This window comes from Engystomops pustulosus, chromosome 7 (genome assembly GCF_040894005.1).
Source record: "Engystomops pustulosus chromosome 7, aEngPut4.maternal, whole genome shotgun sequence".
Lineage (NCBI taxonomy): Eukaryota > Metazoa > Chordata > Amphibia > Anura > Leptodactylidae > Engystomops > Engystomops pustulosus.
In genome coordinates, this window is record NC_092417.1 from 70435128 (window position 1) to 70452309 (window position 17182).

A 17182-nucleotide genomic window follows, 5' to 3' on the forward strand; every position below is an offset into this window, starting at 1 on the left:
AACGTTTTTGGGGGTTTTTTGTACAGCATTCACCATGCGAGCCCAATAACGATTTTCTACTATTAAACAGATTGTTACGGACGCAGTGATACGAAAAATGTAGCATCACCTTCTTTTTAAATGCATAACTTGTAAAATTTTTGGTTACAAAATTCTGGTTAAGGGCTTATTTTTTGCGAGAAGAGTTCTTTTTAGTGGTCTTATTTTAGAGTACGTAACATTTTTTAATCACATTTTAGAGCAATTTTTTTTTGGATCTTAATTAAAAATTATCGTGCGGGTCTAATAATGATTCTGTTAAATTATACAGATTGTTACAAACATGGCGATACCGAGTATGTGTGTGGGGGGGGAGGTGTTGTGTATTTTTGTTTTTTCATACTTTATTAGGTGTTTGTGTGGGAAAGTGACATTTTAGGGGCTTATATTCTATTTATTTATTTATTTTAATGTTTTAAACTTTTTTTTTACTTTCTTTACTTTATTCAAACTTGAAATTGAAATCAGTGATGCTCATATCACTGGTGTAAGTCCTATACACTGCTCTACAATACTAATGCATTGTTGAGCAGTGTAAACTGTCTGGCAGTGCTCACGTAACTCAGACAGTTTACAGTCAAAAGGGGTTTACCAAGAAGGGGTCTGACTGCCGGGAACATCGGGCAGCCTCGCGGCTGCCCAGAAGGAGATTGGATCTGAGCAGGAGGTTCTTAGGATCCTTAGGAGAAAGACCCTTACACGGCGCAGACCTTTGTCAATTAGATCTGTATCTAAGAGGATGAAATAACAAAAAGGGGCCTAAGTATAGACATATAAATATATACATATGTACATATATACATTCTCAAATTAGTGAGCACAATATAGTAAATAGTAGATTGTCAATCAAAGATGATGTACAAGTCAGAGATCCATTGGTTAGTATTGATGAAGGATAGTAAGAGTAAAACATATGGGGAGGAAACTGTTGTAGAGGACAGTCAATAAGGAAGGAATCAATGTACTGTACATGGGAACGGACTTCGAAATAATAGGAGAAGAGAGAAAGTAATTGCCAGGGCTAGGGTAGGAGATGGACAGAAACATAATAGTGTAAGTAGCATAAATAGCCAGATATCGGGATGCTAAATAATAGAGTTATGCGATTGGTAACTAGCACAATGCAAGACACCAATGCTAGCAGAACGTGAAAAGAGAGCTTTAAGTTATATGAAATGTGTAATGAGTTCTATTTTTCTTTTCATTAGTATTTTTCATATAGAAGACATAAGGACTGGTAGAAGAAGCGATAGGAAAGCGATGAGTTCCTGAAGCTCTCTAGTATGACATGCACTACACCTGGGGAGGGGTCTGGAGTGAGCAGAGGCGGACAGGGAGGGATATGGGAGAGACTCTATATGAGCTGAACAGATGTGGAATAACAGCAGACAATAATGGGGAGAGAGAGATACTCTGTGGATAAAGAGGAGAGACCAGACTGACCATCCAATTCTGGAACTGTGAGGTGAGTGCACATTTTCTATCACCCTCCCATCACCCACTTAGAGTGCCTGATTAATGGGAGCATAGTACACAAATGGGGTGTCCCTAGGGAATACACAGAAATGATGTATGATCTGAATGTATGTTTGAAATGTTGATATCGGTAAACATTTTATTTAGAATGAAATACTTTGCACAAACAGTATAGTGGAAGTTTATACAGATGAGGAACAGCCAAAAACTGGGATATATTACTACTACTTTACTGGTAAAACTGTGTGTTATCTGTAGTATTACACATACTTGCAGCACGCAAGTATCAACTACTGCATGGTCTGTACTCAGAGAGTTGTTACTGTGAGTTATCTGTAGTGTTACATAGGACTGCAGGTAACATCTGCTGCATAATCTGTACTCAGAGAGTTTTCAATATATGTTATTTGTGGTGTTACAAAGGAAAGAAAGTCATACTTATGAAATATTTATCTGCAGAATATTGTCAGATTCAGCCTAGTTTGGTGATCTGCTTAAAATCTTCAATCTGTGCAAATGATACAAATATAAACTTTTTCAGCAGGTATTAACACACTATACCACTCACAACAGTTTTCAGATACCTTGTGTGAACCCTCCAATTTTGATATACAAGACTAGTTATATATTGCACATCCTTAGCCCCTCCTAGCACCTAACATCTCTATATCATCATCCTAGCCAGGGTCATTATTCCACCCCAAAGTGCTTTAATTTCGGCTCTTATCATCTGTCTCTCCTTCCTTCAGTATCTGTTTTTCACTATGACATTTCTGTGCATCGTGTCTTGCTAGCCATATTGGGGCTTATTTACTAAGGGTCCTGCAGCCGCATTTTCGACGATTTTTCCGACTTTTTGTGGATCTCACCGAGGATTGTGTCGGACGAGGTCGGATTTTGGCGCAGCGGCGCAAGCTTTCATGCGTCAGAAATAGGGGGGCGGGCCGTTGGACGAATTCGGACAAACCGCAGGATTTAACTTTGAATTTGTGTCGCAAGATCAAACACTTGCACCGGGAAGAAGAAGGTGAACTCCGGCGGACCTGAACGAGGAAGCGACACATGTAGGATATCGGGTGCACGCTCGTAGTGAACCGCGGCAGCTGTGCATTGGAGTCGGGGAACGCACCTCAGGGATAGCGCAGGGATGGGTAATAAAATCTGCCCCATTGTGTCTTGCTTGCTTGCTAGCAATAAGACAGAAGCTCACAGAAGTGTCACAAATCACATAATTTACTGATTTATTCACTGCACTACTGATTTATGTAAGGTATATTGAATATGGCATATTGTATGTAGCATCATCACAATATAACCTGCCATACAGACAGTTGCATAGGACAGCTTTGCTGGGGGCAATGTCTAACATAAGTGTAGGCCACCTCCAGCCAGTTGACACTCATACTCTTATTGGAATATGATTTCTATGTTGTAGTTTGGAAGGACTGTTAGGATGTTTTACACAAGCAAATCACATCAACCTGCTTCCTTCTACCAAGATGAGGGAGATTTATCACTAAGTTGCTTGGTTTCTTCACCTAATTTGAGATTTTTCTTATGTCTTAGTTAAGTATTTTTGTAAACTGAGACAAAATTAAAAAAAAATCTGACAAGAAAGCTGACAAGGTAGTAATACTCCCCCCCCCAAACTTATCAAATCCTTTATAAGGAGTTTTATGCCAGTGCACTCTATTTATACTATACATGCTGAGATGGGGTTGCCTTAGCCATCTCAAGGTACAAAACCTCAAGATTATAGAAGGTGTAAAGCAGTCAAGGTGCTGATACATCCTCCCGGAGGCTTTCCCCCTTACAACCACAACTTATCCAATCCTTTAGGTGTTACATGCCAGTTCCCTCCATTTATTCAGTAAGTGCTCATATGGGGCTGCCTTAGCCATCTCAAGGTTCAAAATATCAAGATCATACAAAAGGAGAAGGTGTCCTACACCCACATGTGACATTTCTTGGGACACGCATCACAAACATAAGAGAACACCACTGCATACACGTAAAATGCATTAGTCAATAGATCCATCCTGTGACTAGGTAGCGCTACCTGTATATCCCCTCTTGGTTTTATTGCTGACTCCATTCTTGGTCTCTGCAATGCAGGTTTATATAGGTAGATTTTCTTTTTTGCCAAATATTATAGTCTATCTATAGTATATATCTATACTTATCCTGTATTTTCTCCTACATTACCTTAACGTTTAGAGGTTAAGTGATGTTGACAACCCCATTTTACCTTCTGAAGACATGAGCAGTTTGCTAAGCAGCTCTCTGTATTGACTGTGCATACATTAGTTGACCAATGCAATGATTCATTAATAGGCAACTGAGAGGGTGTCCGGTGGATTAGGTGACAAAAGAAGAAAGGATGTAACTGTAAAACCATGATCATTAAGATGAGGTAACGTACTGCAGACACTGCTCTATACACTCCAAATAATGGGAATTTATCAACATATTTGCTTTTACAGCATAAAGTCACCCAAAAGGGAATCATAAAATCCAAGGAAAATGATAGAACTGGCAGAATTATTAGCACCCTAAAAGAACCATGGCATAATATAAAGTATGTCAGATGCTTTCCTCTTCCCTACGCTACTTCAAGGCTGAAAAACGCAACCTAAATTTTAAACAGATGTGTAATTACTCCTCTTATCCATCATCCTATTTCAGAAGAGATGAAGTGGCAATAAAGTAATATTATTTTGGACAAATCCCTAATAAATTTTCAATCTTGAAAGGAAAAGATGCATGGATAAAGGTTAATGAGGACATACTGTATATTGACAAACCCTTTTCTAATTGAGCATCAGCAACCAAAGTTATTAATGGGGGAAGCTGTAAGTTTCTGAAAAATTCTTCTTGTGATATCAATATATTTCCGTTGAAATGAACAAGCTACAGTTGAATTTTATGGTTTTTCATGTTTACAATTGTTATGGTGTGTTTGTGCCAAAATTCTGGGTGAGGCTTTGACCAAACATGGCACCCTAGATTATTTCCCACAATCTTCACCCCTCTTGTCTGTCTAACAGCCTGTGTTGGGGGATGTCTTGGGATTTGTCTTTGAGGTTTGATAAAATTTAACCTCTCACCAGATTCTACCCCATTGAATTACTACTATAAAAATCTCCTCCAATGAACATTAGCAAAAAGGAGTCATATTTGCCCATAGTCAATTCAAGTTTAGAGGTTGCAGGTGTAGTGTCCCTTCAGAAGACCCTATCTTTGATACTGTAGTAACTAGAAACATGCATTTTGGGGAGATATTAAAGATAAAGATTTAATATATCAGATCTCATCAGGTTTGTTGTTCTTTGAGCTACATAATGGGACAGTTAAAAAGGTGGGAATAGACCATTTATCTGCAACTCATATTTCCTAAGTTTACAACTGCCTGCATTTACAAGCCTAATGCGATATGAAAGATAAGACCGTATGCATGTTTCTTGGTACTATTGAAATAAAAATCGGGGTGTCTTAAGTGATACCCCATCTGCAGCCCCTAAACTTGACTCATGTCCGGCAAATATGACTCTTCTCTGCTCATTTTCATACAACTTTAGAGGAGATTTTTTTTTATAGGTGAACAGGTAAGGTTATCACAAAAGGGGGATTTCATATCCTTGCCAGTTGTTTAATAGGGTAATATTTGGTGACTGTATCCCTTTAAGTAGTTTGGTTTATTTTTAGACAATTTTCTTGAAAAACTTTCAAATAAGGCAGGTTTGTTCATTCTTTATCTAATTGTACAATCATGAACATATAACATGCTAAGTAATATAAACTCTTACATTTCTGTGAACATTTTGTAGTATGACCTTAGGGTGAATCTGCTGGGAAGAGTCTCAACTGTTTTCTACATGACACTCTCATTGTATAATGCTTAACAATAAATTGATTTGAAATGTCTTTCTAACAATACCCAGATAGAAGGGAAGCAACAGTTGCTTCTTTAAGATCCTTGTGGATACCTTTCATTCTTAAAATGGTGTTAAAGAAATTCTTCAGAGACAACAACTTAGCCCCATAGTGCAACTGCCTGCTATGTTAATCTGGGGTACAATGAGTGATCTGTGGGAAGATACTGGGGGGCAGGAGATGGCAGGCTATATCCTGGGGGGACAGCTGCTGCTGACTATATACTGAAGGCAGAGGCTGGCAGGCTATATACTGGGGGCAGGGGCTAGCAGGCTATATACTGGGGCAGGGGCTGACTGTATACTGGGGGCTGGGGCTCGCAGGCTACCGTATATACTGGGGGATATCGGCTGGCAGGCTATATACTGGGGGCAGGGGCTGGCTGTATACTGGGGGGCATGGGCTGGCTGACTATATACTGGGGGGCAGGGGTCTGGCCTACTATATGCTGGAGGCTTTGACTAATGCATTTCCCACCCTAGGCTTATACTTGAGTCAATAGGTTTTCCCAGTGTGTTAAAATTAGGTACCTCGGCTTATACACGATTAAGCTTATACTTGAGAATATATGGTATTAAACAAAAAAACTGAACTATCACATGGTCATTAGTATTCAGCCCCTTTGCTCAGTAGTGAATAGAAGCACCTTTTGAGTTAGTACAGACATGAGTCTTCTTGGGAAGATGCAACAAGTTTTTCACACCTGGATTTGGGGATCCAGTGCATCTTCCTTGCATATTCTCTCCAGTTCCCTCAGGTTGGATGGTGAATGTTGGTAGAAGCCATTTTCCAGTCTCTCAAGATTCTCAAATGGGTTTAGGTCAGGGCTCTGGCTGGGCCTGTCAGGAATGGCTGTTCTGAAGTTGTTCTGAAGTTGTTCTGAAGCCACTGCCTTGTTATTTTAGCTGTGTGCTTAGGGACATTGTCTTGTTGGAAGGTGAACCTTTGGTCTGGGAGGTTTGGGGGAAGCTGAAGATCCCTTTAAATATTTCACTCTTTGTTTCATTGCAGACAATAGATTAGATCAAAAAGGTTCTTTTTTTTGCTCATTAATGTACACTCTGCACCTCATCTTGACAGAAAAAAACAGGAATGGAATATTAAAATAAATCTGGAATTTTTGCTAATGTACCATATATACTTGAGCATAAGCCAAGTTTTTCGGCATTCACTCATTGTTTGTGTGCTGCCGGCATCGCGTAGGGACCTGAAGAGGAGCCGGAGGAACCCGAACACAGAGCAGGCAGGAGAGGGAGGAGATGGTGTGGAGTGAAGGCAGAATGCATGAGGAGACACAGGCACACACAGGCTGCCGCTACCCCCTCCACAGGGACTCGCCACATAGTGCAGGGAGACAGGTAATAGGATTTTAACTTATTTAAAGTATTGAAATAATTTTGAATGTATTTTTAGAATTTTTGAAACCTGTCACCAGCTAAAAATGACACTCTTGGTGACAGGTTCTCTTTATGCAAAGGAGCCGAAAAACTGTTGGCTTTATCCATGCCCAGAAGGAAAAGTCTGTGTGAAAGTGATAGTGATGAGCTAGGAGTATGAACTGTTCAATGCTGAGAGTTACGCCCCTACTTACCTGTGAGGAAATCTCCATTCAAAATGGCAGAAATGTGTAAGGAAATCAGAGAAGACATCCAATTAAAATGTAATTTTTTCTCAACTAAAATGTAATCAGCAGTCGGTATACTAAGAGATACTAAGAGGGGTTTGCTCCAAACACACTAATTGTTGTGCTGTAGGCAATTCGGCAATATTTAACCCGTTCCTGTTCAGCACTGTACCATTATGGGCTACTTGGTTGTTAATTAATGCTTAACATCATGACAGTACTTTGCTATGACTGTCGAATGACAATGTTGGGTACTAGCTGTATTTTAAAGATGTCCCATGGCTAACTTGGATCATTTTGATTCAGGCAGATTAACCACGTAGGTGCAATTCTCAATACTTATCAAAACATTAAAATTGTTAAAGGATTCATTTCCTTAGATTGACCTCTTCACACAGTGAATGTAGGGTTCCAAGGGGGTTGTCACTGTAAGTGATGAAAAGGGGTATTTCTTCTGGCATATTATAAGTGACAAATTAGACCAGTTTAAATTTGACCTCCATTTTCTTAAAGTTACTATGAAGCTCTCAAAGGGTTAAGGAGCCTAGTAAAAGCTTTTTTTAATAGTTTCAGGGGTGCAGATTTCAAAATGGGGTTTTATAATATTGTATATTTCAGAGCTCATTGAAAACAAAAAGTAAATTCTGAAATCCCCTACATGTACATGTAGCCTTAACCCTTATTTTATTCAGCTAGTTTCTATGTCTGTGACATGAAGAGTGGAAATTATTTTTGTAGGAAAATATTACCACAATTTCAAGCAAGAATTCATTCCCTAGCTTCAGTGACTCCACATGATGTCATTCTCTTTCTTTGTGTCAGCAAGGGAATACAGGCATTATTCCAGTAATTGATTGATCTGTTTAGCAGAACCTCTCACCTACACACAGACCCTGTCATATTGTGGACCAACCCCAATATTAATGCTTATCAAGCTCAATCACAGGTTCTTGTGTATGACCTAGTCTAAAACTGCAAAGACAAACTATTCTTATCGCAAAGATACATGAAACTGGAAGTAGAGTGAGAAGAATGTACTGCTTATATAGGGAATGCGCCAAACTGTTAACCTGTCAAGATTACTGCACTAAACTGGAATGTACATGAATAATCCTATTCCGTAACTTAGTGTAAATTTTTTAGGTTATTGATTTGTCTGAAAAATTAAGAATTTACACAGATTACTTCAAAACAGTTTATCGTGGGAGAAACTAAATTCCTAAGGGTAGGTGAGGCTGGGATGTTGTTAATGTCTATATACATAGGTTCTATAGTTCTCGTAATAAAGTCTATTTGACTGAGCATAAGATGTACTCCTACTGACAGAAGGCTTTTATTTCAATTAAAAAAAGCTGTCAGGGGCATAACTAGGAGAGGCAGGGCCCCATAGCAGTCTTCTGAGTGGGGCCCCCTTCCCACTTAAAAAATATACATATTTGGACACTCACACATGTAAGATAAAAATCACACATTTATACACATATGTGCACACATATAGAGCATATACACACATGTAGTGCCATATACAAATGTTCTGCATCTATACACACATACAGTATATACACTCACCATACACATATAGCATATATACATCACATATGTGTTTGTATAAATATTAAGTTGTACAATGTGCAGCATAATATGTATATAATGGTGCACATCCTTCACTCTTTAGTGTGTCAGGTTGGATGACAGGGCCCCTCCAGTAAATCTGATAGTAGATGTCTTTTAGGAGTGCAATATATAATGACATTCGGGGGATGATAAACATAAATTAATCAGGGATTGCTGTTTATTGTATAATAAATTGAGGTACTCTATTTATTGTAACTGGCACATAATACTGTAAGTGATAGTGGAACTTTAAGAGAGATGTGCTGCATATGCATAAATACATATGGAGTGACAAGTCAACACCGTGAGAGGTCACCATGTACTTCTGCACCTTATCGTGCAGATCATAACCTGTAAGTTATCACATGTCTCCTCTACCTGAGTCTGATCAGTACTGGAGTCCCTTTCTAACCTTCTAGCATGTGAGACAACCCTCAGCACGTGCACAGAGTATCAGTTGGCCAAGTCTGCCTTTTAAATGTAGCATTCTTTGGTTGGGGTGTTGGGGGCATTTTTAAGGTTGACATTGTCAATGATGACATTGAGGGATAGTTGATATTTCCATTGATCAAGCATGTTCCACTCCTATCTGGGCATCGTCATGTAGAAACCCAGATCCCAATTGTTGTTCTGGTTCACCCTTACCAGTATTGTATTGTGTGAATATATAGTAACAATGTTTTAATGTATATCATTAGTATTCTTTCTTTTCTCTCAGATCACATGTTACACACACGCACTGTGTGAAGAACTCTTTCTATATGACAGACATCTCCCCATCTATCTTTTTATTCACCAATTTTTATGCACACTTTTGTATGTGTTGGACAGTGGGCTTTGATGAAATGATTAGCAATCAGCTTGTCAACTTCTATATATATGTCACCTAATAATTGCATGATGACCATGCATTTTGTTATAATGAGCTTTATAAGGCTGGGAATGGGTGGAGTGCCATATATAGGTAGCTGGTGCCCTTATAGATGGCACAGCACCTGGGTTGGTGACTATGTGGGGGCAGGTGCCCATAACTTTTTCAGCCAAACTAAGCAATAGTGGGAGAAGAACCTTGGTGAGAGATGTAAAGAAGAACCCCATGAACACTGTTGCTGAGTTCCAGAGATGCGGTAGGGAGATAGGTGACTTTGTAGACCTTTCTCCTATCACTGAAGCCTCCACCAGTCGGGGCTTTACGGCTGAGTGTGCCAACGGGAGCCTCTCAAAAACACATGAAGGACTCCCTAGATCAGTGGTGGCGAACCTATGGCACGAGTGCCGAGGTGGCACTCTGAGCCCTCTCAGTGGGCACTCGGGCTGTTGCCCCAACACAGAATTCACCAGACAGGACTTAAGAGATCCTCCTGTCGGCTCAGGTAGCCCAGGGCGTGACACCCAGACCTGAGATTGCAGGAAGATAAGGTGTGGACATGGACAGATTATCATTGGTGCCATTGAAGCTCCTGCTCTTAGCTGCACAATTATTCCTGGTTAGTGGGTTGTCAAGGGAAGCTCCAATGGCAATCTGAATTTTCCCTCCTTCTGCCAATGATATTGTTGTCCTTGGGACCGCTGAAAGCTGCAGCACGGAGCGAGAAGATAACTTTAATAAGTTAATGCTAGAATTTATGTGTTGGCGCTTTGTAATAAGTGGGTTTGGGTTGCAGTTTGGGCACTCGGTCTCTTAAAGGTTCGCCATCACTGCCCTAGATGGTTCTAGATGATTCTAAATGGCATGTATGGAGAAAACCAGGCACTACTCATTACCTGCCAAATGCAATACAATACATGCCAAACATGGTGGTGGCAGCATTATGCTATGAATGTGTTTTTCAACTGCAGGGACAGGACCACTAGTTGTAATTGAAGGAAAGATCAATGTGGCCTAGTACAGAGTTTTCCTGGATGAAAATCCTTCTGGAGTGCTGGGCCCAAGGTTCACCTTCCAACAAGACAATGACCCTAAGCACACAGCTAAAATAACAAGGCATCATAACAAGGCAAAATAACTTAATGCATCATTACCAGTACTATATTGGCTACTATGGGGGTACTGTTACTATATTGGCTACTGTGGGGACATCACTAATATATTGGTGACTCTGAGAGCACGCTTACTATAGTGATTACTGTGGGGGCACCATTACTATATTGGTTACTGTGAGGGCACCATTTCGGACCCGAAAGATGTCAGTGCGGGGCATCGGGAGGGATCACAGAGGTAAGTAGAGGTTTATTTGTTTAAGCAGCCCCCTCCCAGCTATAAAGGAGTTTTTGAAAAGTCTCAGACAACTCCTTTATTGAAAGGGCCACTGCAGAACCCCCACTTTAATGAAATGTTTATTGCAGAGCCCCCCCCCCCTTTAATGAAATATCTGCAGCAGACCTCCTTTTTAAAGAAATGTCCACTGCAGAGCCCCCCTTTAACAAAATGTCCATTGCAGAGCCCCCCTTTAACAAAATATCCACTATCCATAAGAACCTGGGTAGTGGTTTAATGTCTCAAATTACCCTGACAGGTTCCCTTTAACTACTGACATAAAGATTTTTTTTTTTTAACTGCCACTGAATCAGCTTTTCTTCCTTATGAAATGCATGTTAAATGACCAAGGGAAAGTCTATCTCACATTTGATGGTAGCCTCACAACCTAGAAGACAATATTCAGTAAAGGTAAAAAGAAGAGGGTTGTGTAAGGCTCACTGAACTACAACATATGTTTTTAGATTTTTGTATCATGCACCATAGTATCAGCAATAAATATAATATACACATTTAGTGGACTATTCTTTTTTTTTTTTTTTATTACTTTGGATATTGTTGCTCAGTGAGCCTTACACGATGCTCTTCGTTTTGCGCGTGCAAGGTGCTATATACATTAAACCGTAGGAAAGTCTTAACCAGTTTTATTTGCAAAATTGCTAATTTTCTTTGCTAGTATCGTGTGAGAATGTGATCCCAAAGCTACTATTACCCCATCCCATTGCAGTGTTTATATTACACATCCTACAGAGACAATATTCTATTTCCAGAGACAAAAATCCCTAAACCTTTGTTTGTTCAGAGGATGTGTGTCATTTTTTTTGTTAGTGGCTAATGCGGGTGGAGACCTCTGTTAATAAGGGCAGGAAACATTTAAGAAATTGTAAGAGGAAAAAAATCTCAATAAGTAAAAACACAGAGGAATGAGTAGAGCGGAACTTTAGCATTAATCTGTATGCTTGTTATATGACAAACGTAGCTGGTTGGATTCAGAGCTTCATGAGACCGCTAGAAAGTCTTATCTCAGGATAACAGATATTGGTAAGTGAGTGAAGTCTGATTTCCACATACTATGTATTATGCTATTAAAAAGCCCTGGGGAATTGATTGATATAAGATATATTGTTGGAAATGTATCAGCTTGTAAATTAACTGATTTATCTACAGGTCTCAGTAATCAGTTGTAACTTGTCCTTACTCAAAATGTGTCCTATTTCTAATGGCAAAATGATCAAAATTACTCAACAAGTAATAACTAATTTGAAAGGTTACTTTGGGTGCTCCTTTGGGCATCTATTTAGTGATTCAGTGATTTATAGACATCAGTTCCAGCAGGACTATCCAGATAGTTACTTCTTATATTTACGTGCACAAACATTATTTTAAGGCCCCTTTCACACGCGTTTTCTGCGCGTGCTTTTGACGCGCAGAACTTGCATTGCACTCTGACCCATTGTAACCAATGGGTCTTTTCAGACTTGCATTTTTTTCCACGCACACACGTGGACATGCTCTACTTTTGCAAGTCACGCGCGTGAAAAACGCACCATACAAGTCTATGGAGATGCATCAAAAACGCATTGCACTCTGAGACACTTGCAAGTGCAATGCGTTTTTCACGCATCAATTGCCATAGAAAAGATAGAGCTCAGTCCTGAGTCCATTTCACGCACATTTTCTGCACGTGAAAAACGCATTGAAATTGCATTGAAAACGCGCGAGACACTGAACAAACTCTGACTGAAAACTGATTGCACTCTGATGCAAAATGTGCGTTTTTCACTGACCAAACCCTGATCGCACCCTGATCAAACTCTGACGTGAAATGCAACGCGAGTGTGGAAGGGGCCTAAGGCCTCTTCCACACTAGCGTTGCGTTTCACGTCAGGGTGCAATGCGTGAAAAACTGACGTTTTTGGCTGCGTTTTTGTTCCATTTTACCTTGGAGTAATTAGCGTTTTTGCGTTTTTCACGCGCGTGTTGTTAGCGTTTTTTTGCGTTTTCGGCGCATTTTTCACGCGCGATTCAATGGGAGACTCGAGCATTTTTCAAAGGGACCATGGTTTGGGATTAAAATGTGTTATTTAATTGAAAAATAATGTCTTCTGATAAATTGCAAACATCTGCGATCTATTCTTCACTGTTCCGCGCGTATATTATCTCCCGACAAGTTAGCAGATGTGAAGAACAGTGAAGAATAGAATAAAATCATTGTACACTGTGAACACAGGATCATTTAAGATAAAAACACAGTGCAGAACACAGTGCAGAATAGATTACAGATGTTCGGCACATCTGCTTACTTGTCGGGAGATACGCGCGGAACGGCGCGAACAAAATAGCATGTGAAGAACAATATGTAGAATTAGACAACTCTAGATGCCTCACATCCTAATACATGTAAATTTTAAGTAGAAAAGTTGGATGTGAAAAATGGCTAGAATCAAAACTATTTAGAATAATGCAAAAATTTATTATACACAGAAACACTAACATTTAAAAACACTTAAAAACAGCACAAACAAATGTTGTGTTGTGTGCAGTGCATGAAGATAACATGCTCTGAGCTAACTCCCCCTCTATTTACAAGTCTAGGTAAATCTCTGCTTGGTGTCTCATGAAAATGAAAAGATATATTGTAAACATTGGCTGGCTGTAAACATATGTAGCCCGTGCTAAGTAAGGTGCAACAAGAGTCCCGGGATCAATATTCAATGCACATATCCAAGGAAAGCACAGTACAGCGATCTGTCAATGTAAGTAAATAAAGTGATATCACCAAGTTCGATGAGGGGGAGATGTTTAAAAACATCTGCAATGTGTTCTTCACACATATATATTGTTCTTCACATGCTATTTTGTTCGCACCGTTCCGCGCGTATCTCCCGACAAGTAAGCAGATGTGCCGAACATCTGTAATCTATTCTGCACTGTGTTCTGCACTGTGTTTTTATCTTAAATGATCCTGTGTTCACTGTGTTCACTGTGTACTATGATTTTATTCTATTCTTCACTGTTCTTCATTGTGTTTTTTTAATTAAATGCTCGATCGCGAGCAGGGGAAATAATGTTATTCTGGTCACCTAGCAACCCTTACGTTTAAAACGCATTGCACTCGCATTGCACTTGCAATGATTGCGAGTGCAATGCGTTCTTGATGCATCTCCATAGACTTGAATGGGGCGTGAAAAACGCGCGTGACCCGCAAAAATAGAGCATGCAGCGATTTTGACGCGCGTGAAAACGAACGCAAGCACGCGCGTTAAAAACAACGCTAATGGAGAAAGACCCATTGAATACAATGGGACAGAGTGCAATGCGAGTTCTGCGCGTCAAATGCACGCGCAGAACTCGCGCGTGAAAAACGCCAGTGTAGAAGGGGCTTAACAGTTATTAACTATCCTATATAAAATCTAAAAAATACCTTGAATGGATTTTGCCACATATTCATCCCTTATAGCTGCACAGAGATAGTATGATATAAACATGCATATACATCCATATACAAAATAATCTAAAAAATACACAAAAAGCTTGACAGAAATAGTGTGAGATGGTTGGGGTAAGCATTTAAATAAATTCAATGATAGAAAGCAAATGTGTTATGTCAAATGAACACTACATTTTCAATGTTCTTTTTTAAGGCAAAATAAGCATTATCACTTAAGAGTTATTATTAACGTAATTATACCATTTTATGCCTATGTTTATAAGTAAAACAAAGGGAAAGGGCGGCACTGTGAAACTTGGATTAAATCCGGTATGGGTGCAGGATTGTGAAGCCCTGAATCTGTACCACAAGGTACAACAAATCCAAAAGAGAAAAGCAGCACTCCATCTTCATTCAAAGGTTTATCCACACGAGGATACAAAGCACAAGTGAATAAACCTTTGAACGAAGATGGAGTGCTGCTTTTCTCTTTTGGATATATTTATTTGTGTACTAAGCTTGACAAAAAATAATGGGACTGGTTGATTGAACATTTATTTATTTGCATGTACTAAATTCTTAAATTATGATCTTTACAGAGACCCCTAAGAGCTAATGATGTTGTCGTGACCTGGGCACTGACATGGAGAATGGTACTAAAGATGACCTGGAAAGCAATTTCACTTTTTGCATCATTGACCACACCATACATCAGACCTTATTCCCAGTGGTATATGTTGCTGTGTTTGTCATTGGTCTCCCGGCAAACTGTCTGTCTTTGTACTATGGCTATCTTCAAATCAAAGCCAAGAATGAGTTAGGGATATATCTTGTCAACCTGACTGTGGCTGACCTCCTTTATATCTTCTCCTTGCCCTTCTGGCTTCAATATGTCCTTCAGCATGACAACTGGACATATAATGAACTTATGTGTAAGATATGTGGTATCCTCCTGTATGAAAACATATATATCAGCATTGGGTTCTTGTGGTGCATTTCTATGGACCGATACCTGGCCCTAGTTCACCCTTTTAGGTTCCGCAATCTCCGGACTATGAAAGCTGCCCTGTTGGTCAGTATGGTTATCTGGCTAAAGGAATTAATGACTAGTTATATATTTTTTGAACATGGGGAGGTCAGCAAGGACCCCGAAAGCCATATTGTCTGCTTTGAACATTATCCTATAAAAAACTGGGAGCACAGCATTAATTTTTACCGGTTCTTTGCCGGGTTTCTCTTTCCAATCTTTCTCCTATTATTTTCTTACTGTAGGATTTTCAAGGTCATTCAGAAGAGCCAAGGGACGCAGGCAAAGAGGAAGCTTCAGATTAAGCACTTAGTCCTCAGCACCATCCTGATATTTTTGGTGTGCTTTGGCCCCTATCACATACTCGTGGTTATTCGGAGCTTGTTCGAAAAAAACTGCTTGTTTGCTTCAAAAATATTCAACGTATACCACTTTTCCTTGCTGCTCACCAGCTTCAATTGTGTTGCAGATCCTGCGCTCTACTGCTTTGCCAGTGAGAACACTTATAAAGACTTTGTGAAACTCAAGGACTGTTGTCTTGGCTGTATAAACTGTAGAAAGGTTGTACAAAATGATGACTATGAGCTGAACTGTACAGATGTTTCCAAAGCAGAAAATGGCAAAACAAATCCTTCTCCAGCAGAAACAGAGACCACTGTTCTGTGCAAACAAAAAGTAGCCGGTGTCCAAAATGAAGAAGGATCTGCCCCTGAGGTACTGGGATAACCACTTCTGTAGGAGCCATAGTGTCTGCTATGCCAAATGTTGTGGTGGGCTAAAGATGCACACCCTTATACAGTGGGACAGTGTCAGGACATTGCATGCGACCGTAAAGGTAATGTACAGGAGCACAGTAACTCAGTTGAACTGGAAAGTTTTAATCCTCCAAAAATATTGATGCTCATATTGATGCTCATTTGGTATTACCAAACCAACTAAAGTGAGAGTGTAGTGGGGGACACTTAACAACCACTTAACCACTTTTTCATTTTTGTGTTTCCATTTTTTGCTCCCCTCCTTCAAAATTCCATAAATCTTTTATTTTTCTATGTACAAAGGTTTTTTTCTGTGTAAAAAATTGTACTTTCCAGAGAAGGTATTTAATATTCATGCTGTGTGCTGGGAAACAGGAAAAAAATTCTAAATGTTGTGAAATTTTCTTGTGGACTCTTTTTTTACTCTTTTCACTTTTCATTCCAAATGGCACTTTATTCGTTGGGTAAGTATGATCGCAGGGATACCAAATTTATTATAAGTATTAATATGTTTTAATAGATTTTTAAAAATGTTAACTTTCGTAATTAAAAAAATCTTCTTAATTTTGCCATGTTCTAACGCCAATAACTTTATGATACTCTGATACTACAGACCAGTGTATAGTCTAATTTTTGCGGGCTGAGATTACATTTTCATTGCTGCCATTTTACATACTGTATGATATTTTGATCACTTTTTAATAAAGGAGTTGAGAAATGCAGAAAAAGTCGTGGTTCGGACATTTGGACGCTAATTTCATATTATAAACCATTTTATATTTTGATAGGTTGGGACTTTTGTGACATGATGATGCCTAGCATGTTTAGGATTTTGTTTGTTTATTTATTTTTATATCAGTTCTAAGGAAAGGGGTTTTTATTATTTTTCTGTAACTTTTCTTATTTTTACAATTTTTTAGACCACCAAGGGTACTTTAACCATTGGGGGCTCTGATTGCTTCTACCATGTAACGCAATGCTCTATGGGGCGGTAGATAGAATCCAAGATGGAGGATGCTCAGCCGGG

General features: G+C 39.3%; 1 protein-coding gene across 2 annotated transcripts; it reads left to right on the forward strand.

Moving 5' to 3' along the window:
* The first annotated feature begins 1317 nt into the window (after window positions 1–1317).
* GPR68 (G protein-coupled receptor 68) lies at window positions 1318–16841 on the forward strand. 2 transcript variants are annotated; one of them, XM_072114208.1, is made up of 2 exons: window positions 1318–1504; window positions 14973–16841. In XM_072114208.1, the coding sequence occupies exon 2, from the start codon at window positions 15017–15019 to the stop codon at window positions 16124–16126; it is 1110 nt and encodes a 369-aa protein (XP_071970309.1). In that variant the 5' UTR covers window positions 1318–1504; window positions 14973–15016; the 3' UTR covers window positions 16127–16841. The 2 variants fall into 2 exon arrangements, with proteins under 2 accessions (XP_071970309.1, XP_071970310.1); XM_072114209.1 differs by lacking the exon at window positions 1318–1504 and adding an exon at window positions 11876–11984.
* The last annotated feature ends 341 nt before the right edge of the window (window positions 16842–17182 follow it).